Source organism: Phocoena sinus, chromosome 2 (genome assembly GCF_008692025.1).
Source record: "Phocoena sinus isolate mPhoSin1 chromosome 2, mPhoSin1.pri, whole genome shotgun sequence".
NCBI lineage: Eukaryota > Metazoa > Chordata > Mammalia > Artiodactyla > Phocoenidae > Phocoena > Phocoena sinus.
In genome coordinates, this window is record NC_045764.1 from 150,628,057 (window position 1) to 150,654,632 (window position 26,576).

Genomic DNA, 26,576 nt, shown 5'->3' on the forward strand with positions numbered 1-26,576 from the left:
GACCAGAGAGCCTTGAGAACCTCTGATGCTCATTTTAGGAACCTGCTGACATCTTCCTTTAGTCTGTCCACTGACTCCCTAAACTCAACATCTCTAAAGCTTAGCTCATTGTCTTTCTCCAATACAGCTTTTCTTTCTGACTCTCCTAATTCTATAACTGGCACCCTCTATTCTCCCAGTGAACTAGGTTTAAAACTTCAGTGATTTTGGACTCAGATGTCTTCTTTTCTTCAATATTCAAGTTTTATAGATTCTACTTATACAATGCCCTTTCACTCACATCTCCTTCCCAGTCTCACCACCTTGGTTCTGGGCAGCTTTACTTCCCAACTGGGCTGTGGTAGCACCTAACTGGTCTTACCACAGTTTCAATCCACTTTAATCAGTCCTATACTGATTTAACACTGATATTACTACTGCTAAATAACTCTTCCTAAGGCGCATCTCTCCCCACATGAACTGCCCTCTCATAAATAACCAACACTTCCGTACTATTCCTTGAATAAAGCACAGATTCCTTCATCTGGCATTCAACATTCTCTGCCTACCTTTCCAGCCTTCCTTCCCTGTATCCACTCCCATGTGCTAACTCAGGGTTCTCATTCTGCCTAAATTAATTATAGCTGAAGACCTGGGGTGGTGCTTAAGAACCAGCATTTTCTTTAAAGTTCCTGAGGTGTTGCTATTGAGAACGCCAGGTCTAGAACCTCTAGCCAAACAGGACTTAGTGCTTCCTGAATACTTCCACAATTCCCTGTGTCTGTGCTTTATCTCGAAAGCTCTTTGTCTTCTGTTTTTCCATCAAAGAACAAAGTTCTAACAAAGCACTACATGTAAATCTCCAACTCTCTCAATAAAAATTGCATTATCAATGGAAATATTTAAATAAGAGATTTAAACAGTGAATATATTGTTGGAAAATAAGCCAGATAAAGAATTAGAATATGCTTAACCAGCCCTAAAGGGTGCTATTGCCTGAATACGAAAAGAACACAAATGGAAGGTTACAGTGCTGCCTCTGGAGTACTATACATAATCCTATGCACTAAAACGCTGGCTGGAGATCAACTGGAGAACCAGAAAAGGATTAATTTAATACAACAGAATAAAGGTTGCTGACCAAACAGCAGAGATTATGGAATTAGGTATCACTTAATGCACGTAAGGGCAACACTTGAAAAAGAGCACAGTACATATTTGAATATTGGGAAGATTCAAAAACAAAGAACTGGTAGAGGAGGAAGAAGGCTTGTTAGGCAAAAATAGTATAACAGAAAAAAAAATAGTATAACAGGATGAAATAGAGACTAGAGCATTTAACAAGGATGAAGAACACCTCTTCCTCTGAGTTAGGGTTTGAAGCCTCCTACAAAAAATGAGGGATAAAGGACCTTCTTCCTACCTCTAGAGATCTTTAACACTAAATAAACCTCAGGAAATAACCTGTCAGGAATCAATCAACCTCGACTACAGGAAATGGGCAAAAGGTATCTGAAGAGGACCCCTCCAATTGCAATCTACCATCTAAACAAATGCACTAAAAAGCAAAGGCCTGGTCCAAACCCATACTACTATCCAACAATTGTTGAGCATCTTGTGCCAGGCCCTGGGCTTTATATGTTGAGCACTTTATATGCGTTACCTCCTTTAATCCTCACCCTACCTCACTTTATAGAGAAAACGAAGGGACAGAGATATTAAATAACTTGACAAAGATAATGACACAACTCAGATACAAACATAAGGATGTCTGAGTCCGGAGCCCTCCTCTCTTAATTACTACACTCTAGTGCCCAAACTCTAGATTAGAACTCACAGAAGATGGGGAGGAGTGAAGGGCTCCAGGGTCTCATCAGTATTAATTTAGAACAAAGTAGCACAGGTTAAGGACCTGAAAGTCAGGAACTACAACAAGCAATGAAAGCAGAGATGTTGGAAGAAAACAGCAGCAGAGTGGCACAGTCAGGAAACACCACCCTCTCTTTGTAGTACTCTGGTCAGGCTTCTAATAGTCAGCCATCTACAGAAAGAAAATGAAGCAACTTCTTTGCTCTCTACCTTCTGCGTTTCCTGAGAAGGGGGCGATCCAGAAGTTCATCTGCAGTGGGTCTCTGCTCAGGATCCTAAAAAGTATCAATGGGTTAGTTTTAACTTAAAGGGAATGCGCAAGGGACTTCCTGGTGGTCCAGTGTGTAAGACTCCATGCTCCCAATACAGGGGACTGGGTTTGGTCCCTAGTTGGGGAACTAGATCCTGCATGCATACTGCAACTAAGAAGTGTGCATGCCACAACTAAGAATACATGTGCCCCAACTAAGAAGCCCACATGTCGCAATGAAGATCCTGTACGTCACAACGAAGACCTGGTGCAGCCAAAATAAATATTTAAATAAATAAATGGAATGGGCAAAATGGGATTTAAAGACGCATTTTACTTCCTCTTAGAAGCCTGGAGGTTTGTTATTCAAAGATCACTATATACCATCCTTCTGTTTCAAAAAACCTATTTCTTATGTCACATTCTATGCTTCATGCTCACTATCATCAACACTTATATGTGAATGAGAATGTACCTTCCTCACTTGTTTTAACTGTCAGGGCAGTGGTTCTCAAATTTCAGTATATATAGTACATAAGAATCTCCTGGAGTGCCTGTTACAAATAAAGATTTCTGGGCTTTATCCACAGAGATTCTGATCCAGTCAGTCTAGGGTGGGGCCCAGGAATCTTCATTTTCTTCTTGTAAAACTCCGCCATCCCCTGGCGATTCTAACGCCTGTGGTTCCTGGACCACCTTTGAATAATACTGACCTAGAGCTGCACTGCAAGGCAACTGTGATATTTAGAACTGTATACATTCTGCACATTAGGAACTCTAAATTACCTCTATTATTTTATAAAATCAATTTTAAAAAATTAATCTTGATCATAAAAAAGGCAGCACAATTTAGATGGTAAATTCATTTCGCAGGTTAGTAAAGGAAGAATTTGTTGGCTGAAGCACACAACTATCATGAATTGCCAATGCCTATTCTCCCGGATACAGCCCCAAATATATCCTACCCTGGGGAAGTGGATGTGGTTTTGTGCAGGTTCATCTATGCCATACTCCAAACACTGAGGCTGGAAGGGAAAGCACTGAACTGAAATCAATATGTTAAGTCACGCTTACCTGGTCAAGGCATGCATGGACCATTTGGATCAGTTCCAAAGAGTACTGGCTAGAATCAACTTCCATGGCCCGGATTCCTTGTACAATCTTCACACACAAGTTGAGTGGGTTCTATGAGAAAATGATTATTGTATTGTCCTTGGTTATATAAAGATGACATTATAATCTACTAGTAGGGGCTTTGAGATGCCTGTGACTATCATATAAAGAAATGGCAATAGTTCTGAATTAGGTCTGACTTCTTTTTACAACCGTTGGTATATATCAGCAAGAAATGGTTAGGGGGGCTTCCCTGGTGGCGCAGTGGTTGAGAGTCTGCCTGCCGATGCAAGGGACACGGATTCGTGCCCCGGTCCAGGAAGATCCCACATGCCGTGGAGCGGCTAGGCCCGTGAGCCACGGCCGCTGAACCTACGTGTCCGGAGCCTGTGCTCCACAACGGGAGAGGCCACAACAGTGAGAGGCCCGCGTACCGCAAAAAAAAAAAAAAAGAAATGGTCAGGGATGCATTACTGCTGTCAGAGAATGAAGCCAACTGGCCAACATGGAGCCAATAGAATAATATGCGACCAATAGAATAATACTCAGAGTATATTATAATCTGACCCTTCAACTGAATCCTAAGAAAAAGGAAAGCAAGGTTAGCTATGCTCCTTGGCTTTAAGTATGTCCTTTGCCAACTAATTTGCCTCCTAATTTATATATCCGAATAATGGTTATACAGGTGATACTCTGCTGTAACAGACAAGGCAATGAATAATAAGTTCATAATGATAAGAAATTATTATAACAGTGCCACCACCACCTTTACTGAGACCAATAGAAACACAAGTTGCACATATAATGCTTTTTAACCCTTGCAAACACCATGCAAGGTTATCATTACCAATTCAGAGACGTAAAGTAACTTGCCCAAGACTACACGGATAGTAAAAATGGAGCCATAATTTCAACCAAAGTCTATCTGACTCCAAAACTCATTTTCTTTCCACTATGTTATTTAAGAAAACTAGATGATAGATCAGAATAAACTTCAGCACTTAGAAAAATAAACAGGTCTCACAAAAGGCCAAAGAATTCTGCATTATCTTATATTTGCATTTTCATATACATTAGCAGAGCATCTCTATGAGAAGAATATGTATTTTTTCCCTTGTTATAGCTAATGAAATAGAGGATTAAAGACATGAAGTGATTTGCCTAAGTTCTCACATCTGGTTTGTAGAGGATATTGGATGTGAATCCACTTCTGCTAACTCAAATTGTGACCCATGGACTAGTAGCATCGGCATCATCTGGGAGTTTGTCAGAAATGCAGAATATCAGGCCTAGCTCCAGACACACTAAAATAGAGTCTGCATTTTAACAAGATGCCCAGGTGATTTCCTATGTATATTAAAGTTTGGCAAGCACTGCTTTACACTGGGCTTTACTTAAGAGGAAAAGAAAAGAGACTTAAAGGGATTTGTTGTTTATAAAACAGTAGCAATCTTTAGTAAGAGTCAGGGTGTAATTTTTCATAAAAAAGATCAAAACACTTTCATGAGTATTATATAACTTGCCTTAGCTTTTATAAAATGATGTAGCTGAAGCGTAAGAAATGAAATAGCTTATCTAAATTGCCCCATCACACAGTCGATCCTAGAGCCAGTTTTAAAATTATAGTCAACGGATTCAAGGACCGTGCTCAAACTACTTGATTATGATTATTTCAGTGTGGAATTCAAGTTGGAAATAAATCTTGTCTATAGAATTTTAGTAATACACTACTAAGCCAGTGCCTGAATACTGGTTATTTTTCCTACAGCTGATTTCTGTTCAAGAAATCAGAAGCTCAGGGATAAAGCTGATTCTCTCAACCAAGCTGTACCATTTGCAAGGACAATGCAGGGATAATACATCAACTTACTGTAGCATCAAACGTTCTCTTTAGCGTAAGCAGTTCAAAAATGACACAGCCCACTGCCCAGATATCAGACTTGAAATTGTATTTAACTCCTTGGCAGAGCTCTGGAGACATGTAATATGGAGTTCCCACAAGCTGAACAACAAAGAAAGCAATCAAAGAATAACTTCTTTTCTGAGGTAACTATATTAATATCTCAACAACTAAATTAAATTTCCTAGAACTAGTGATAACAATTACAAAACATTCATCAGCATATCCCAAAATGGTTTTTATGAGATGATGCCACTATGAGGAGAAATCATTCATATCAGATCTCTTGGGCCAATTATAAAGGGACAATCTCTGTGGTAAAGACCTATGGTAATTTGGGAGACAGAAAAGCTCTGTGATTCCTGGATCCCAGAGGATTTAGGCATCCAAGACCCACTTAAGACTTCACAGACTTTATAAAAAGCATACTTGGTAAAAGTTCACTAATGGAAAAAAAAAACACTGGTAGTGCAGAGATGGTAATTGAATAAACAGGTTAAAAGTTCTAACTGAAATGCATAGTAGTGAAACTTTGTAAATGGCTCAATTTAACATTTGTAATACTAACACAGCTAGTGAATTTCATCCAAATTTAAAAAGACCTTCTGAGTTCAAGAATGTGTTGGAAGGGAAAAAAATGCCCTGAATGGAGGTCATGCCTCTCCCAAGATGAGAGACAATGAGTACCCTGGAAATTCTAATAAAACTGACAGCCATCTTTCATCAGCAAGGCAAAGCAGTTTTTCAGATGGCTTACATATTGTTCCTTCTTTGCATTTAACTGGGTTAAAAAAGTTAAATCTTGGTTTTATCGGATTACTCTTGATGAGAAAAATCCATGCAACAACATGACTACTTCCTCAGAAACGCAATATGGCACCGTCACACAAGCAAACTGAGTCCCTGAAGCCGACTCCCAACCTTGGCTATCAGTATCCTTGGATATTTCTAGATTGCTTGTAGGCACACTTCAACATTATCAAAAATAATCATCAGGACAAAATTAATTTTATTAGTTTACATTTTCAAGTTCTTTTAAAGACAAAGCATTGTGAAACCAGAAGAGTAACAATTGGGTTTTATAAGTCCTAAAAGGATCACTGTCTTTAAAGATCAGCTTATGTCTACTCTTTACAAATGGTCCTTCATAGGATCAGGTGAGAAGGGAGCTCTGCAGTTCAGACTGTGTATCATAATAAAGATGAGATTGTTCTTTGGGCATCAGCCTTTATTTGTAATATAGGGTTTCTGAACCAGAAAAAACTCAAAGGAAACACAGAGATGTCTAACACCCTAAGAACAAACATTAAATGAGAGATAAAGTGAAATCTACTAAAGATCCTAGGCTGGAAAAAATGGTGAAGTATTTTATTGCTTTTAGAAAAGTCTCTAGTCAGTGTTGGAAAGGCCAATGATGTCAGAGCTGTTATGTGGACAATGGCTCTTGAAAAAACACCTGAGCATGTAAATGACAGTGGGTCCAGGAAAAAGACTCCTGAAGACTTGCTTTAGAAGTATGGAGAACTTGTAAAAATATTGAGAAAAGTGTGCAAAATTTAGGGGGTACAGTTATATCTCACAGTGCAGGAAAGGAAAAGAAAAAAACTACGTACGTCGGGAGGAATTCCCTGGCGGTCCAGTGGTTAGGACTTTGCTTAAGATCCCACATGCTGCATAGTGCCACCAAAAAACAAAACAAAACCAACCAAGTCAAGGATAACACATACTTACCGTCTCAGCCATGGAATACTCAGAATTAAGTTTCTTTGCTAGGCCATAATCTCCAAGTTTTATCAGGTTTGCTTTGGTCAGAAAAATATTTAATGTCTTTATATCTCTGAAAAAAAAAGATGCTGTATATTAAACCCATATACTCAACTATTTTATCTCATCCCCCTTCCCGCCCCAAATTATTACAAAATAAAAAGAGTGTGTTACCACTGCTCAGGTTGTTACGGGATCCCAAAGAGTGGTCATCACTTTCTCATACATTTTAACACTGAGAAGGGGACTTGGGGGAGTGGAGGCAGAGAATTAACTTCATCCTCCGTGGTTTCGCGGCACAGGCATGTCCCCCAAAACACTGAAGTCGTTAGGAAAAGTTGAGAGGGTCAGACCAAAAAAAAAAAAAAAAAAAAAAGGTGCCCTAGGTAATCATAATTCCTATAAGGTGTACTGCCTCTTCAATTAACACTTGTGCCTTGAAATAAGTGATTATCAAGGCAATTTTAACACTTGGTTGGTGCCAAAGTTTCAAATTTGTTAAGGCAAGAGAACAGAAGAGACAGAAGAGACAGCACAGCCCAGCAGCAAAATGATTAGGCTATGCAGATCACCTAAATAAAATCACTATCTTTCTAAAGATGAATTGACCATAAGTAACACAAATAAACTGTGTCTAGTTCATACTCTGGCTTCCTTTACTGAAAGATGTGAAAAAAACAGAACAATATTCTTTGTAATTGTCGAAAAGAAAGTAACAATACACAACTGTAGCCACTCGACAGCTATCAAGAAATATATGGTAACTGAATGGACAAATCAATAAAAAGGGAAATGCTAGTGTATTAACATTAATCTCTAACAATGGTCCATGACTCACTTAAGCAGGGTATAATGACGTGGAAATGTTCTTATAATGGTTCTCTCCTATAGCTAGAAGTGAATAGAAAGCTGTTTCCCCTGGCCAAAGCTCTGGTAAAACTGCATAATTAATTGTACAAAGTGAATAAGCTTTTTACTTAAATTATTTATTTATTTATTTTTGGCTGCGTTGTGTCTTTGTTGCTGCATGCAAGCTTTCTCTAGTTGTGGTGAGCGGGGGCTACTCTTCGTTGTGGTATGCAGGCTTCTCACTGCGGTGGCTTCTCTTGTTGCGAAGCACGGGCTCTAGGCGCGTGGGTTTCAGTAGCTGTGGCACGTGGGCTCAGCAGTTGTGGCTCACGGGCTCTAGAGCGCAGGCTCAGTAGTTGTGGCACACGGGCTTAGTTGCTCCGTGGCATGTGGGATCTTCCCAGGCCATGGCTTGAACCCATGTCCCCAGCATTGGCAGGCGGATTCTTAACTGCTGAGCCACCAGGGAAGCCCTTTTTACTTAAATTAAAAGACTTAATTATAAAATTAAAAACAATTGCTCAGAGAAAACATTTACTATGAGTTCCAACCAATCTAATACCACTTTTATTGTGGCTTTCTAGGCTTTACTGATGAATTAATGAACTCACCTCTAAAATACTTCTTAAAGTGATGACTGAGCAGTACTTAGCTACTGAGGAGATTCTTCCTAGATCACAGTTTAACTTTAGGAAGTGAAGATAACGCCCCTCATTACTCACTGTTTCCTTCCTAAATTATATCAACGGAAAAGCCTTGACTGCTTAATCAAGAAAATAATAGTGCTGATGGGAGGTACCCAAGGTGAGGGTTGGACTGGTGGAAAGGAATACATCCCACATTCTTTCACTCATTACCTATGAAGGATTCCAGCTTTATGGATACAGCTCACTGCTGAAACAATCTGAAATAGGTACCATACCACCATCTGCAGAGAAAAAATAAATTATACTTGGACTGGAAACAAACCAAAAAAACCATATAAATAAACACACACACTCGAACACACAAAACAAAGGAAGCTGCAACCAGAGGTTATGATTCAACATGACTTGACATTTCTTGCTTGTAGGTTGAGTAGGCAAAGAAAAGTGGTAGGGGTTTAAAAAAAAAAAAAGCAGATCATTATAAAATAGTTCCAATATTGTTATATAGTATGATGAAGCAGACTTGTGGAAAGAAATCCAGGAAGAATGCAAAGGTATAGAAAACTGGGCATACCAGTATGCAGTAACAGAACCAGGAAAGAAAGCTCATAGAGAATCATGATGTGGAGGTAAACCATTTAGGAAGCAGCTATAGTCAGCTTCCTTGTTAGAGATTTCCTTTCTCATGAATATCAATCAGAGCCTGGAGGGAGTCTGAATAAAAGGAAAAAAACACTCTTCATTGTTGTAAGAGTAAATACAGAACTAGAATGCAGGAAACACAACATTACAATTCTAGCTTCCTTCCACAGAAATATGAATTACCTCTTCCTCAAACAACTTGTCCTTCTGACGAAGGATTTTGTCATACAGGTTCCCTCCTGCAATAAAACAAGAAACAGGTTTGAATTGCTTAATAGAGATCAACGCTCCTAGGGTTTTAACAGGTGCCACAGTAAGTGAAGGATTCTGCTTCCTCTTAAAAGATACCCCTTCTTCCTTCTCAGCTCTTGGGTACATGGGTACAAAACTCTTCCCATCTGTCAAGGACTATATCTGAAATATTCTTCAGAGATTCCCCTCCCTAATAGAAGAGACTCAATATGAAAACGGGAAGTACAGCATTTTTAGAAAAGATGAGAGTAAAGACACTTTCTATAGTGCCCTAATTTATAAAATTACTTTGAAAGTCTTCAAAATCAGATGATTTTCTTTTCCAAAACTCCTTTTAAAGGAATCTGCAATATTTTGGTAACAACTCTCTCAGTGTGACTATTAGAACATTTGGGTTACAGCTGTGATGTGATGTTTTGTATATACAGGTGTATATCATCAACTTCTTTTTCTTTCCACTTCACACTGAAAAAGTTTCCCAAAATTTAGGGTAGACTCTAGACTGTTTCCAATCATTACTCCCTTTACTAACTCCTTCCTGCAGAGTAAGTCTGAATTTGCTTCTCCCTTTCATTACCAAGTAATACAGACTGCAAATGATGATGGTTCATTTTATTTCCTACCTGCAGCTGTAACTTACACTGTAGTCCTGGTTAAGTTTCACAACTTTTTTCCCCTTGCAATTTAGTAACTCAGAGTTTCAATAAATACACCATTCATTCTAGTTCCTCCTAACCACAAAGGAAGTTAGCTAATTGAGGCTTCTGCTACTTCAAAAATTTCTAATATAATCTCATACATTTAGGGTTGAACACAGGAACAATCATGGTACACAAGAATCTAGTAAGAAAGTTAGAAGTCTAGGAGCTTTCTCTTAAGAGATTTAAGTGAAGAATATGCTGGGACCTCTTTAGCATGCAGCTCAAGAAAGGGCTTTGGGGGTTCTCTTATGTAATAAGGATAATAGCTTGTACAGTATTTATCAAAAATTTGCTACATATCAAGTACTATGCTAGGAGCTTTACATATTCATTTCATACAACAACCCTAGGAGGTAACTATTGCTTATCATCAAGCTCACTTAAGATAAGGAGGCTGAGGCACAGAGAGGTTAAGTTGCTAATGCAAGATACACAGCTAAAAAGTAGTGAAGCTTAGGATATGGGTTCAGGGTCTATTTTCTTAACAAACAGGCTATACTGCTATTTTACAAGCAAAAGTGTTCAAAGAAATCATTTTCATTTTCAGTCAGCTAAGATGTTTGGACCACTTTTCAATAGGATGGCTTTAGCTGAAGTCAATATAAATAAATATTACCTATAAGATTTCATTATATATCAAGCCATTTCATTATATATTATATCAAGTGTCAAACCATGCTATGTCTCTAATGCCTGACTAATGTCATTTCATAAGGAAAAAACCTTGAAAAATGAATGTAAAATTCAACTGAACAAGTAATTTGAAGATGGAATTATCATCACAAAGGAGAATCTGAGTATGCAGGGGAAAAATCCCTCCCCTCATTTTGTAGATCATTTCAAAACTCTCCAGGGCCTGAACTATTTCTCTTAAACTCTAGAAATCCATTTAAAGTTCTTATTCTTTGTATGTGCATCTTCTTTTTCTCTCCCCCTTAAGGTAAGTATAAGCACAGGAATGTCTCACTGGAGGAAGTCCCACTGAATTCTACCGTACCATTACAATATTCCAGCTCAATCAGCAGGGTGGTGTTGTCCATGAAGTGATTGTAGTAGGCAATGATGTTGTCATGCTGCAGCAGCGCCAGAATAACAATCTCATTCAAGGCATCACGACGTTCCTTCTCAGACAGTCGGGTCAAATCAACTTCCTTCCACACGACCAATGAGTCATCCTGTAACACAGTAATAGAGCTATCATGCTTTCCTCGCGCCTGGCAGAGAATGAATCCACACCCGGATCTGTAAGCCTAGAAAGAAAACTTCCTAGACTGACTCCTTTTTTTCCTTTAAACATGAACAGACTTTAAAGGTTCTGCATACAACCAAGCATCATAATTTACTGCAGGCCTGGGAAAGCATTAAGATGCTGTTACAGGGCTTCCCTGGTGGCGCAGTGGTTGAGAATCCGCCTGCCGATGCAGGGGACATGGGTTCGTGCCCCGGTCTGGGAAGATCCCACATGCTGCGGAGCGGCTGTGCCTGTGGGCCATGGCCGCTGAGCCTGTGCGTCCAGAGCCTGTGCTCCGCAGCAGGAGAGGCCACAACAGTGAGGGGCCCGCGTACGCGTACCGCAAAAAAAAAAAAAGATGCTGTTACATCATTTCTACACTTAATTTACATGATGTCAATTCCAGGTAAAAAATATGGGATGGAGGTAGGTCTCAAAGATTCTATTGAGGGACATTATGAAAGACTGCTAGTCATGATGAGGACTGTATTGGAGAGATAGAGAACTGGAAAATGGTTACCTATGGCTGACCACAGTTTCTTGTAAAATAGAAATGTTAAAATTGCCTCTAGGGGCTTCCCTGGTGGCGCAGTGGTTGAGAGTCCGCCTGCCGATGCAGGGGACACGGGTTCGTGCCCCGGTCTGGGAGGATCCCACATGCCGCGGAGCGGCTGGGCCCGTGAGCCATGGCCGCTGAGCCTGCGCGTCCGGAGCCTGTCCTCCGCAACGGGAGAGGCCACAACAGTGAGAGGCCCGCGTAACGCATAAAAAAAAAAAAAAAAAAAAAAAAAATTGCCTCTAATTTTATAAATTTAGATTTCTCTAGTGATTTTCATTTATCCTTTCTGGATAAGAATAAGCCAGGTCTAAGGGCTCTGAGTTCACTTTCCTCACCCTGTCCCATTCTGCAGCTCTGTTTCTACTGTCACTTTTATGTTATCATGTTTTCCTCTATTCCTGAAGACTTACCTGTGGCTCCCAATATTCACTCCGTTTTATAACAGCTCTAATTCCTTACAGATACTGCTCCCCAGCCCAGGAGCATCCCCACCTAAATGACCCTCCCTATCCTTTAGAATGGCTTCGTTAGGCCTTTGAAACTTCGGGGGAAGATCAATGAACCTTCCACTGTGCATTTCCTTAACTTTCAGAGCTCATACGCTAAAATATTTGTCCATTCTTTTCCCCTTATATACACATACAACTTAAACGCTATTTGTTACTAACAAGACTAACATGTCTTCCCAATGAAATATACGCTTCTTGAGGGAAAGGGCTGCTTCTAATTAAAACCTTGTAAATTCACAGATGTAATAAACATTTGGTGTTACGGATAACACTGTGCAATTTTAGGGAAAGTGCAATCAAACTTAAAACAACCTTGGTAACCAAGTTCAACATGATAATAATGGAAAGGCATGGACAGAGAGATGTGAAACTCCATTCTAGCCCAGGATTTGCTTCTAATTTAAGTGGGCAAGTCCTTAAATATACTATCTTAGTTTCTTTAACTATAAAATAGGAATGCCAAAGCTCATCTCCTGATTCTCATATTTTGAGTACCAATAAGAAAACAGAATACCAACAGTAACTCTAACCTTATACATTAATCTTGCAACCACCTCTCTCCTCCTCCATCTTTTAGCCTTAAAAGTACCTTGGAACACACACCAGAACTGCAGACAGATAGATCACTGATATATCAATCGCCTTCAGCAACCCCAGCAAGTTCTCATGGATGCTTACCTATTCTAAAACTAGAGTCTTAAGACTTCAGTGATCAAACCCTGTTCATGGTTAGTTTTTGGAAGTAGACTCCTCAGTATAGGGTTTTAATCAGTATACATTCTGAACTTGAGGGTCAGTAATCCACAAATCTCTTCAAAGGATTTGTATGTGTGCAGTAGTGGACTGGGGGGAGGGTATGTTTACATTAGATTCTCAAAGGAGTCCTGTCCCTCCCAAGGTTAAGAACTAATGGCTTAGAATATACCAAAAATAAAAAAGTATTTCCCACGCATAAACGCTGCTGGATAATCACTGAAGAAACTAACACGCTACAATCTTCCCCATGATCTTCAAGAAAAATCTCCAACTGCGTGTTCATATCTGAACCTAAAGATATGGCAAAGGCAGAGGACCTGCCACGGATGTGGGAATTTTGAAGCTATCCCCTCCTCTCCACCTCGACCTTGGAGAGCTGTACAGCACAATAGGAAGGAAGTTTTGACAATACCTCACATTCATAAACTACTTTAATTTACAGTTTGCAAAGTACCTTTGTTCGATTCACAAAATAACCTTAAAAAGTAAATATTACGTTTAAGGTACGTAGCTATCACTAACTCCAATTTACAGATGGGGAAACTAAGGCTCAGAGAAGGTTCAATGACTTGTTCAGTTGCCTGATTTAAACAAAAACGACCAGTCAGTAAAACCAGTGCTCTAACGAACTCCTAGTACAGGAGAGTTGAACGAGTGATGAAGACCCCGAGACAGATACCCTTCGGGGCCCTAACACTAAGCGAGGACGACGAGCAGAGAGAGCAGGGCCGCGCAGGCGGGGCGGGGGCGCCCGGAGCCGGGGGCCGCTACCTCGGTGCGGCGGTACAGCGTGGCCTCCCCGAAGGCGCCGCGGCCCAGGATGCGGATGGGGATGTAGTGCAGCTCCTCCTGCTCCGCCGCGCCGCCGCCGGCTCGGGGCCCCGGACCAGCGCTGGGCTCCGGGCCCGAGTCCCCGCCACCCCCGGACTCGCTCCCAAAGTCCGAGTTGAGGGAATCGCAGTGTCGCTCGTATTCGCCCAGCACCGACATGGCGGCGGCCGCGGGACCCGCCTGCGTGTCCCGGGCGGCGCTGCGCCTCTCCCGCTTCAGACGCCAGCCCGCGGCCCCGTCAGCCCAGCCACCCCGCCACCCAGCGAGACTCCATGGTGGGTCCTTCCCCCTTGACCCGGAAGCAGTTCTGGGTGCTTCCGGCCCGGCGGGGGTTCCTCCGCTTTCGCTGGTCGCTAGTTTAGCCTAGCGGCGAGGCTGCTTTTCCTTCGGGCGGTCTGGGAAGTCGAGGCCTCGGGCGGTGGTGGCGGCGCCTGGTGGAGACCGCGTGTAGTCCAGTGGCTCTGGCGGGGGCAAGGGCGTCATCGACGGGTCTGCAGACCCCTCCCCTGATTGCTGGCCAGGGCCCCAGACAGTTTTTTTTTTAAAATAGATCTTTATTGGAGTGTAAGTGCTTCACAATACTGCGCTAGCCTCTGTCGCACAACAAAGTGAATCATCAGCCACATGCACACATACATCCCCATGTCCCCTCCCTCTTGATCCTCCCTCCCACCCTCTCTATCCCACCCCTCTAGATCGTCGCAAAGCACCCAGCTGATCTCCCTGTGCTACGCAGCTGCTTCCCACTAGCTATCTATTTTACATTTGGTTGCGTATATATGTCCATGCTACTTACCCTCCTCCTACGTCCTCAAGTCCATTCTCTATGTCTACATCTTTATTCCTGCCCTGCCACTAGTTTCATCAGTACCATTTTTTTTTTTTAGATTCCATATATATGCATTAGCATACGGTATTTGTTTTTCTCTTTCTGACTTCACTCTGTATGACAGACTCTAGGCTCAGACAGTTTCGACGTCCAGAGGTCATCCAGTCTCATATGGGCGCCAGGCCTATCTCAAGGGCAGTGACTGGGGATACAGTCCCTTCCAACATCGCACAGCGCTCTTTGCTTAGTAAGCAATTTATACCTTTTCCCCTCAATTTATACCTTTTTCCCCCCCAGCGGAAATACTTGCCTCCTGTCATCTCAGTCAGTGGGCCCAGTTGTTTCTTCCAGACCTGCCCAGGACTACGCTGGGTCCCTCCATCTTCCACATAACGTCAAGAATATTTTAAGTCAACTCTCCGGACACTCTCTTTCCAGATTTCACATTCTCCTTCTACGTGTCTTTCCAAATCTTTAACCAACTGACCTCGTGCAACATTCTTTGCACACTGCCAGATACTGTATCTGGAGGTGGGGGATCTGCAAAGGGTGCTCCCCCGCCCTAAAGTCACTAAAAAAATTGCAATACAGTGGAAAAACATGTTCCATCAGTTATGTGACCTTGGGCAACTTTACATCTCCAAGGTTCCCTTTTTTTTTTACGGTACGCGGGCCTCTCACTGTCGTGGCCTCTCCGGAAACGCAGGCTCAGCGGCCATGGCCCACGCGCCCAGCTGCTCTGCGGCATGTGGGATCCTCCCGGACCGGGGCACAAACCCGAGTGCCCTGCATCGGCAGGCGGACTCTCAACCACTGTGCCACCAGGGAGACCCTTCAAGGTTACTTTTTTTTTTTTTTTTTTTTGCGGTACGCGGGCCTCTCACTGTTGTGGCTTCACCCGTTGCGGAGCACAGGCTCCAGACGCGCAGGCTCATTAGCCATGGCTCACGGGCCTAGCCGCTCCGCGGCATGTGGGATATTCCCGGACCGGGGCACGAACCCGTGTCCCCTGCCTCGGCAGGCAGACTCTCAACCACTGCGCCACCAGGGAAGCCCAAGGTTACTTTTTAATCGTAAAATTGTGGGAATATGTCCTACAGAGATAACAACCAACATTTATTGTTGTGTTCCTGGCACTATGCTAAAGGTTTTCTTGGGACTTCCCTGGTGGTCCAGTGGGTAAGACACCCCACTCACAATGCAGGGGGCTTGGGTTCAACCCCTGGTGGGGGAACTAGATGACACATGCAGGCTGCAACTGAGAAGCCCACGTGCTGCCACTAAAAAAGATCCGGCATGCCACAACTAAAACACGCTGCAGCAAAGATCCCACATGCTGCAACTAAGACCCGGACCCAGCCTAAATAAATAAATATTTTTAAAAAATTAAAGGTTTTCTTTCTATGTATAATCCCGTTTAATCCTCATAGTATTCCCATTCTACAAAAGGAACTGAGAGAGAAGGGTTAAGTAACCTGCTCTGTGTTACATAGGTAGTGAGGGGAGCTGGGAGTCAAAGCCAGCAACATGGCTCCAGATGTCTTTCAGAGAACAGGATGTTTGAGGGCTAAGAGAAGGCAATGTGGCTGGAGGCCATGGCATATGTGGGGTAGAAGCAGAAGACAAGGCCTCAAATGTTTATTTAGAGAATTTGGCTTTTCCTGTGGGCAATGGAAAATATTGGAGATTTTTAAGCAGGGTAGTATATGATTTGTGTGACTATATGTCCTGATTTGCTGGGGGATGTGATGTCCCAGTTTATACCTCCACCCCTCGCATAATTAGTAAGTTTTCTTTTGCTCATGTGCCCAGCACAGACAAAAACCAACATGATCACCTTACATAGACCAAAGCTATACTTTACAAAGAACTCTGATGACAATATGGAAGACAAAGACTGGAGGCTGGGAGACAAGCACTGAGGTACTATCACTGTGAGTGGAAAAGGGACCCAGATTTAAGAAATCCATCTGAGGAACATTTAGAACTTTGTGCTCAGCTAGGATATGGTTGGTGAGGCAAATCTGAGTCCAGGAGACTCACATCTAGGTTTGTTTTTAGGTAGATAGTGACAGCAAATACAGGAGGAAGAGAATTGGTAGAATGGGGTGAAGGGTATGAGAGCTAACGAGCTCACATTCCTCTGACCTTTCTAGAGTTCATCAATGTTCCTTTTTTTTTTTGCGGTACGCGGGCCTCTCACTGTTGCGGCCTCTCCTGTTGCGGAGCACGGGCTCCGGACGCGCAGGCTCAGCGGCCATGGCTCACAGGCCCAGCCACTCCGCGGCATGTGGGATCTTCCCGGACCAGGGCACGAACCCGTGTCCCCTGCATCTGCAGGCGGACTCTCAACCACTGCGCCACCAGGGAAGCCCCATCAATATTCCTTTTAAAGTATGATATGCTACACTCTGCATAACCTTCCACATTGGGTCTGAATAGGAGGGTACAAGGGACTTCTGTCTTCCTTGATCTGGATCCATTTTTTCTATTGTTGTACCAGACTTCATGATGATCTACTTACGCTGTGCTTGTATTTAACCAAACCTCTCTTTTTCACAGCCAATCTGATGCAAAGTAACACAGCTCTCCCACCAGATCACATCACCCCTTATTTTCTTCACAATGTTTATCTGTAAAATTGATGTCTTGCTTGTTTACTTTATTGATTATCACCATTCATTGGAATATAAGCTCCATGAGAGCCTGGATTTTGCCCTCTTTTTCACAACTATGTATCATCAGTGCCTAGAAAAGTGCTTGATATTACAGGCCTAAAAATTATTTGTTGAAAGAATATCAGGTCGTTATTACTTCATACATATGTAACAGTTTTTAAACCAAAATGCAAGACTGACTGACTGATAACCCCTGTTAAATTTTTTGTTGGTTTCATTCCGGGGTTCTTAGATTGTACAGATAGTTTTCAACTTTCAATTCATTCATCCAACAAACACTGAGCACCAACTTGTGTCAGGTGCTGGGTTACAAGAGAACAAAATAAACATGGTTCCTACTCTCCTGGAGCTTACAATCCATATAACAGACAAATAAACAGGCAATTACAACCGTATATAAGTGCTATTAAAAGGAAAGTACAATCTTCTAGAAAGGTATTTAGGAGGGGTACCCTTCCAAGCCAAACTAGCTGGGTTAGTGAAGACTTCCTGGAGGAATATGCAAAATGTTAAGTCAGCGGTGGCTAAAGAAAGTACGGAGATCATGCTGGAGAGAGGACATTCCATCTACCTCCTCCTATTAATTAGAAGGCACTTTGAGTGAGGATAGGTATTGCTTCTTATTTATCTGGGTCTACTCTGGAGTTTAGTTCAGCACATTAAATAGAATAGATGATCAATAAGTGATTTTTGAGTTGAATGGAAAAAACAATTACTTATAGCTAGAAGCGCTGACTTTCATTCAGAGGAGCTGAGTAGGTTTCAGCCAAAGCTAAAAAATTCACTTTTCTGGCACCTTTGCAATATGGAACTAGACAGTTAGCCTGATATTATGTTCTAGTTATAATGCATAGATAAAAAGCTTAACAAATATCCTGTTCCATATTAAAGAATACAAAACAGAAACTCAAGTTCAGCACTTCATTGTACTAGATAAAAATGAAACTAAATATCTGACTTTGGAATATTCTTAAGTCCAGAAATACACACCATTTTAAAGGTATAACTGATTTCAAAGTGCTTCTGGTAAAAAACAGTATTTCCATTTTATATTTTAACAAGTGAATAGTTAGGATGCTATATAGCAGAAGTTCTCTATCATCTCTTGTGAATGGATGATTCCCAGGGGCCATAGATTTACTGGTAATATTAAAGAAACTACCCAAGTACTTAGCAAAGTCTATAGTTTCACTGTCCAATGTAGTAACCACTAGCTACACGAAACTACTGAGCACTTGAATTGTGGCTAGTCTGAAGTAAGATGTGTTGTAGCCGTAAAATGCACACCAAAGACTTTATATGGAACAAAGAATGTTAGATATCTCAGTCATTTTTACATTTTTATATTGAATTTTATGTTGACATCCTATTTTGGATATATTAGACTTAATGTATTATTAAAATTAATTTTACAATAACCAGGACATGGAAGCAACCTAAATGTCCATTAACAGATGAATGGATGAAGATGTGGTACATATATACAATGGAATATTACTCAGCCATCAAAAAGAACGAAATAATGCCATTTGCAGTGACATGGATGGACCTAGAGATTGTCGTACTTTTAAAAAATATTTATTTATTTATGCATGCATGCCGTGCCAGGTCTTAGTTGCGGCATGCAGGCTTCTTAGTTGCGGCATGTGGACTCTTAGTTGCAGCATGCATGTGGGATCTAGTTCCCTGACCAGGGATCGAACCTGGGCCCCCTGCATTGGGAGCACAGAGTCTTACCCACTGGACCACCAGGGAAGTCCTGAGATTGTCATACTGAGTGAAGTAAGTCAGACAGAGAAAGATAAATATTGTATGATATTGCTTATATGTGGAATCTAAAAAAAAAAAAAACTGGTACAAATGAACTTATTTACAAAACGGAAATAGAGTCACAGAATGTAGAAAACAAACTTATGGTTACCAAGGGGGAAAGGGATAAATTGGGAGATTGGGATTGACATGCACACACTACTATATATAAAATATCAATATATAACTAATGAGAACCTACTGTGTAGCACAGGGAACTCTACTCAATACTCTGTAATGACCTATATGGGAATAGAAGCTAAAAAAGAATGGATATATGTATGGGTATAACTGATTCACTTTGTTGTACAGCAGAAAAACACAACATTGTAAATCAACTATACTCCAATAAAAATTATTTTAAAAATAAAAGAAAATAAATTTCAACTGTTTCTTTTACTTTTTAAATGTGGTACTAGAAAAATTCATATTATTCATGGGGCTCAGGCTATATGAGATATCATTGTAGCAGACTGAATAGCTAATTGTAGAACACGTACAACTATTTAACATATATACCGTTGAGACAATTAAATTTAAATTCACTTACACATTTTGCTGAATTCATTCATTATTTATGTTCTATAAAATATCAGTAAGAAATAAGACATTTTTTGATGTTAAAGTATTTACACTTAAATGTTGGGAACCACTACTTTATAAACTACAGATTCACTGACATAATTTATTAACTGTTTTTTGGGGGAATGGAGGTAGAGGGTAAACAAGAGGCCAGCTAGTCAATGTGTAAAGCACTTCAGGTTGACTCTTAAAAAGAATCTTTATGGGGCTTCCCTGGTGGCGCAGTCGTTAAGAACCTGCCTGCCAATGCAGGGCACACGGGTTCGAGCCCTGGTCCGGGAAGATCCCACATGCCACGGAACAACTAAGCCCGTGTGCCACAACTACTGAGCCTGCGCTCTAGAGCCCGCAAGCCACAACTACTGAGCCTGTGTGCCACAACTACTGAAGCCCGTGTGCCTAGAGCCTGTGCTCTGCAACAAGAGAAGCCACCACGATGAGACGCCCGCGCACCGCGACCAAGAGTAGCCCCCTCTCGCCACAACTAGAGAAAGCCCACGCGCAGTAACGAAGACCCAACGCAGCCAAAAATAAAAATTAAATTAAAAAAAAGGGCTTCCCTGGTGGCGCAGTGGTTGAGAGTCTGCCTGCCGATGCAGGGGACACAGGTCCGCGCCCCGGTCCGGGAGGATCCCACATGCCGTGGAGAGGCTGGGCCCGTGAGCCATGGCCGCTGAGCCTGCGCGTCCGGAGCCTGTGCTCCGCAACGGGAGAGGCCACAACAGTGAGAGGCCCACGTATCGCAAAAAAGACAAAAAAACAAAAACATAAACAAAAAACCCAAAACAACAACAACAAAAACAATTTAAAAGAAAAAAGAAGCTTTATGGAAAAGATTCAACTGCAAGTAAATGGAACGGAGAAAATGGCCTTTACCTGCTGGAGTGGGGTTTTGCATAGATGTGATGGGTCAAAAAAGCAAGTCCTGGGGGGGTTCTAAATTGGGAGGGGTATTCTAAGAATGGAGGGAAAGGGAAAAGACCCTCTGTAGGAATAATTCCAGTAGCAGTTTCTAAAACAGAGAAGCTACAGAGAATTCCTGGCTTACAGAACCCTATTTGGTCTTTCTGAACATGTATAATTATTATTACTTTAATATACATATTATATAGTTTATACATTTATATATAAAGTATAACAAACTTTTACTAGCTCACATAAACTTTATCCATCTGGAGTAAATTACAAACATTTTTTCTCTAATTCGTCACATATAATTTGCCATACTTTAATACTGAGGAATATGGAGGAATTATTGCCAATCCAGACAAAGAGATACTCGAGTAACAGAAAAATACACCTAAAATAGTTTCTGCTAGCCTTTATTTGAGAAAATTTACACAAAAATCCCCAATCCAACACTTACAAGTGAATCTGTATAAATCCATAAATCCCACATGCCTCTTTCCATTAAACAAACATAAAAACAGCTTATGACAGGGGTTTATGACAATGGTATAACAAAGCTTACTTAAAACTATCACTTTCATCAATAATTTACAGGTTTTGTTGAATAACAGGTTCAAAAATGGAGGAAAGCAGATAACATTTTCGTTTTTAAAGCTGATTTGCTCTTGCACTAGTCTTTTATCAAAGGCAAATAATTTTACTTTTTAGATAAAATCAAACTGTGATATCAATGAACTTTAAACCAAAAGCACAAATTCCAAGTTTGTAGTCTTGGCATGAGTAAAAGGAAAGCACAGGAAAGAATTTCAGTTTCACAAAGTCACATGTGGGAACAAAACATCAGCCAAATAAAGTATTTTCCTCTCCTATCTTCTTCTTTGACATTTTGTCAGAACAGAAGACTACTACCAACTGAGTAGCTTTCATTGTTTCTAAAAAGGGAAAAGGCACCAGTCAGAAATATGAAAGTTTCTTGTTAGGCTAATGGTACAGAACAGTATTTCACCTTTAAACGTCTAAGGATGGATCTTAACTCACAAATTTGGTTATTCTCTTCCCTGCTTGGATGTATCCTCTGTTGTTTAGTACATGTAATACCACAGATAGACTTTCTCAACATCTGCTGCCCTTATGGTGAGATTTGGCTGCCAGGTTCTCAGAAACAGTATCTATCAATTCTTAACAGCAGATGGCAACGTTGCACAAATTAATGACAGCACTACTTTTATGCCACACCAGAGGAATGCATAGAGGGAGTCAAAAGAGGGGGAATAAAGGCTTTTGGGTTCACAATAGCTGGACCATTTACAGAACAGCCTGGGAGTTTAACAACATAACTCACTCCCTCTTTCCCCTTTGTACTTTATCCAGGTCATGACAGCACTGTTCTCTGTTAATTCCAACATGCTGCTTCTTAACTGCAAGCTGCAGAGCCCTAAGTCCTGTAATGCTTGTCATTGCGATGGGACAAGCCCTGTAACAGTCAGCAGGGTTAAAAAAAGAGATTACAGAAAGGACAAACTCCCACCCACTTTATTGGGAGAAGTGGGGAAAATATCAAGTGATGTTATTTTTTCACTGTTGTTTATGAACATGATCATTCGCGTCCACTCTTTCTCTTATTTACCTTAGTATTGGCCTTTAGGCACCTCATATTCCCAAAGTGATTATTGGATTTGCTTTTATAACATATATTTTCAGGTATTTACTCGATTCATGATCCTTCCAGATGTGTTACCTTTTAATACTTCATATGTCTTAATTGTCTAGATGGAATACATAAGAACAGAAATTAAGTCAGTGACTTGCCATGTAAGAAGACTTCGTAAATTTTACTTATATTTTCCTTTGTATAAGTTATGTTAAAAATTTAAGCAACCACATAACTGACAAAGGACTTGTATCTAGGATATATAAGGACTCCTCAAACTCAATAGTATAAGTCAACTATACTTCAATTAAAAAAAAGACCTCAGTAGTAAAAAGAACACACAATCTAATCATAAAATGGGCAAAGGAACAGATATTTCACCAGGAAGAAATACAGATGGCAAATAAACACATGAAAGGATGTTCAACACCATTTACTAATAGGAAAATGCAAATTAAAACCACAATGAATATCATTACACACGCCTCTCAGAATGACTAAAAAAATTAAAAAAAAATAGCAAATACTGGTGAGGATGTGGAGAAACTGGATTGGTCATACATTGCTAATGGGAACGTAAAATGACACAGTCATTCTGAAAAAAGCAGGACAGTTTCTTACAAAAATAAACATGTGTTTACCAGATAACCCAGCAATTGCTCTTTTGGGCACTTATCCCAGAGAAATGAAAATTTATGTTCACATAAAAACATGTACATGAATGTTCACAGCAGCTTTATTAGTAATGGCCCAAAACTGAAAACAACAGTGATGTCCTTCAGATGCTGGTTAAACTGTGGTACATCCACACCATGAAATGCTAATGAGCAATAAAGAGGAACAAACTAGTGATATATGCAACAACTTGGATGGATTTCAAGGGCACTACGTTGAGTGAAAAAAGTCAGTCTCAAAAGGTTATGTACTGTGTGATTCCATTTATATAACATTCTTAAAATTACAAAATTAGAGAGATGGAGAACAGATTAGTGGTGCCAGAGGTTGGGGCTTGGGGTTAAGGAAGGAGGTGACTGTGGCTATAAAAGGGTACCCCAAGGGATCCATGTGATGAAACGGTTGTGCATCTTGTGGTGGTGGTCACACATCCATACATGTGATAAAACTGCATAGAACTAAACACACATAAATACACAAAAAGAAAGAAGTTCAAGCGGCTGAGCACAAATATTTTAATTCTCTAAAATGAAATTTTCTTTAAGAGTAATCTACAGTTCAAAGCTCATTTCTATGAGGTGTCACATCCATTACACTTTTAAGAGACATAAAATTGTGAAAGGGTATCCCCAGAAACTATCTAAACATTTCAGCTAAGGGTCAAGAGAAAGTTAATGGTATTGTCACACAGAAATCCAAAGAGGACAATCAGAATGAAACAAGTTCAACATGGTCATACAAATGTTGGTAAAAGAACTAGAGTGGAAGCCCAAGCTGGTGAGCAAGTGGGAGAAGGAAAGAAAACATGGTTCAAACAGATCATACGAGGAAACCCAGTACAAATGCTGGCTTTGGCATTATCTAGGTAACCCCTATTTTTTGTCATAGGTGACTCTAATAATAGTCGTATTGTTGCAAAACCAGTCCAAATCCTACCAAGTTAAAAAGAAGTCCCTCTTTGACTTATTGGGTGTAGGTGGTAACCCACGTCCTCCCACACCAAAAGACATCAGTTCTAGCAAGAAAGCTCCAACGTGCCTTGATGGTGCTGCTGGTAGGATGTCTTAGGCCACGCACATCCCAGCGATGTTCTGCTGGCTAAGATACAAGGTGGGAGGAGACTGGGCTTTATTACTCAATCAACTTCTTGGCCTTGAAGAAGCGACGCAGGTAGAAGACCTGCCAGGTGGCTAGACCAATGAGGCAGAACATTGAAAAGATGCTGAAGTACAGGACCCGAGTGTTTGTGGACTCTAAAAAAAAAGCAAAAGCAGTGTAAATGTAATGAAGTGAGGCTCAGTAGGGTAAACGGCCAGGGGGAAAAGGCAATTAATTAGCTTCACTCTGCCCCTAGGCCTTACAGTAGGATCTCAGATAAGTTTTTTTCTTAAATTTTCATTATCCTATACATAAATGTTAAAAATTACAAAGATTAGTACTATTAGTTTGATACACTATGAGCTGACTGAGAATATGGTCAACTGCTTACCACAGAAAAAACTGCTATTCCCTTGAAAATCTAACAAGGCTCATTTACCTGTAGAGCAACAACACGGAAGTAAGCAATTATCCTTCCACACAACCCCCTTTGGCAAATCTGAGAAAAAGGTACACCAGAATTTAAAGTTTGGGGATCTATCTCCTTTACGGTGCACGTACTGAGAAACAAGAGCTTCCCTCCCCTCACCATTGGTATCACGCATCTCTTCCTCTCGCTTCTTCATATAGGCAAAATCATTAACAATAGATTCTGAAAGGTCTTCTAGGCGTCGTAGCTCTACCTCCAAAGGTTTGAGCTTCTCAACTTTTGCAATCTGGAAAAGAAAGGAATTATGAACACACTCCCCGAAAAAACTGCTACAGTCAAGAACACAACATAACAGAGGAGTCTTTTTAAAAGTTTCGCCAAACTTAAAATTTCTTCTGTCATCATTCTAACACATTTTAAAATTTGGGCTTCTTCCCTTCCCTACTGTCTATATGTTTCCATCTCAGACTTTTTTTATACTTTAATTTTGATTAAAACCTCCTTAGTAGTACTATAATATGGTAGCCTATAAAATAAGATATATTATTTTTCCAAGATTTCTGACTTTAATAAAGCATTTTACTTTGCCTTTCCACTTTTGTCTAAGAAATAAGTAATATTATTAGCATAAGTGTGAGAGCGTCATAGTATTAGTCAAATGTGGTTTTGAGAAGAAAACACACCAAATTCCCAATAGGGAATGCACAGGAATGAGAGAGTACATATAACTATAACATTAAGATAATTAACTCAAACTGCAAAATTAGAGAATTCTGGTTTGCTCATTTAAATCCCACAACGCTTTAAGGTTTGTAACAGAGCTCTAGAACCCAGATGAATCCTAGCTCTGCTTAAAAAAAAAAAAAAAAAAACCAGTTTTTTTGTTTTTGTTTTTTAACATCTTTATTGGAGTATAATTGCTTTACAGTGTTGTGTTAGTTTCTGCTGTATAACAAAGTGAATCAGCTATATGTATACATATATCCCCATGTGTTTTGTTTTTAATTACACAGCCAGTTATCAAAATAAATCTCCAAGGACATCACTGTGTGCTAAGGAATGAAGGGTATGAGAAATAAACTGTCTTCCTTTTTCACCCCAGACCACTGTGAAACCTCCAAGAGTATCTAGTAACTAAAGGCATATATGATCAGAGAGAGGATTTCATTATTCTATTTGTTTTTTCTTTATCAATCTTAGATTATGATTTGTATTAAAATGGGGATATAACACCAGAGCATTTCAGATCTTAAAATTCATATACCAGTTGCTCTTACATGTTTTCCACAGAGAATTCTTCAAAAGATATTTCTACATCTGCTTCTTTACTCCCTATACATTCTCTATACAACTCCCCACTTTTTCTTAATCACTGCGCCACCAAGGAAGTCCTAAGGTACCTAAACTATAGTGATGGATTTGTAATGATCCACCTAAGTTTTCTTTCACTGGATGTACATTTCTTACAATTGTAAAATGTTGGATACAGTTAATAGCTTGACTGACAGCTAGCTACAGAACAGAATAAAGCTAACTGGGTATAAGATTTACAATGGTTAGTTAATACACTGAGCTAACACTCTTAGCTGAATACCCAAACACCAGGTTTTGCCATTAACCTACAATATATATCTGTTAATTGATTTCATATAGAGGTGCAGAGCAAAGAAATCCCCCCAGGAAAAAGATACAAGACATATATAATAAGCTGAACCTTAGGCTGTTTAACATTTTCCCTCCTGGTATATGCTTTCCCCTCCAAAGCTTCTTGAATGAGACAGTATGAAGGCAACAGCATGATACATCTTTAGAGATAAGTGCTTTAAGGCTCCTTAAATAGAAACTTATAAAAGGAACTGGAAGTGAAACTATGGCTGTACCTCTCTCTGCCAGCTGAAAATAATATTCTTAAAAATTACTTTGAAGACTACTTCTAACTCCCCACCCTTTTTTTGGTTAAATGACAATAGCCCAAAGGCCTAAAACCCCCAAAAGGAGGATGGAATGAAAATAAATTTGGTACTGAGAATAGCCTTTGTAGAATATAGTCCCCCAAACCTGTC

The 26,576-nt window shown here is 40.4% G+C and overlaps 2 protein-coding genes across 7 annotated transcripts in view; both read right to left on the reverse strand.

The window, feature by feature from the left end:
• The window catches only part of NEK9 (NIMA related kinase 9), a 39,030-nt gene extending 24,875 nt beyond the window's left edge, over positions 1–14,155 (reverse strand). Inside the window, exons 1-8 of one of the 3 annotated variants that reach the window (XM_032622667.1) lie at positions 13,793–14,155; positions 10,964–11,141; positions 9,197–9,252; positions 8,582–8,652; positions 6,843–6,948; positions 5,082–5,213; positions 3,173–3,283; positions 2,059–2,123 (exon numbers count right to left, since the gene is read on the reverse strand). In XM_032622667.1, the coding sequence (XP_032478558.1) occupies positions 2,059–2,123; positions 3,173–3,283; positions 5,082–5,213; positions 6,843–6,948; positions 8,582–8,652; positions 9,197–9,252; positions 10,964–11,141; positions 13,793–14,011 (938 nt within the window). In that variant the 5' untranslated portion in view covers positions 14,012–14,155. The remainder of the gene's footprint in view (positions 1–2,058; positions 2,124–3,172; positions 3,284–5,081; positions 5,214–6,842; positions 6,949–8,581; positions 8,653–9,196; positions 9,253–10,963; positions 11,142–13,792) is intronic. The other 2 variants (XM_032622668.1, XM_032622669.1) reach the window with 2 other exon arrangements.
• A 6,901-nt stretch (positions 14,156–21,056) lies between these two features.
• The window catches only part of TMED10 (transmembrane p24 trafficking protein 10), a 44,466-nt gene continuing 38,946 nt past the window's right edge, over positions 21,057–26,576 (reverse strand). The window contains exons 4-6 of one of the 4 annotated variants that reach the window (XR_004348464.1): positions 24,673–24,799; positions 24,024–24,238; positions 21,057–22,425 (exon numbers count right to left, since the gene is read on the reverse strand). Coding sequence is in view for 2 of the 4 variants with exons in the window: in XM_032622840.1 (XP_032478731.1) it covers positions 24,515–24,799 (285 nt within the window). In the remaining 2 variants the exon portion in view is untranslated. Of the gene's footprint in view, positions 24,800–26,576 lie in introns of all 4 variants that reach the window. The other 3 variants (XR_004348465.1, XM_032622843.1, XM_032622840.1) reach the window with 3 other exon arrangements.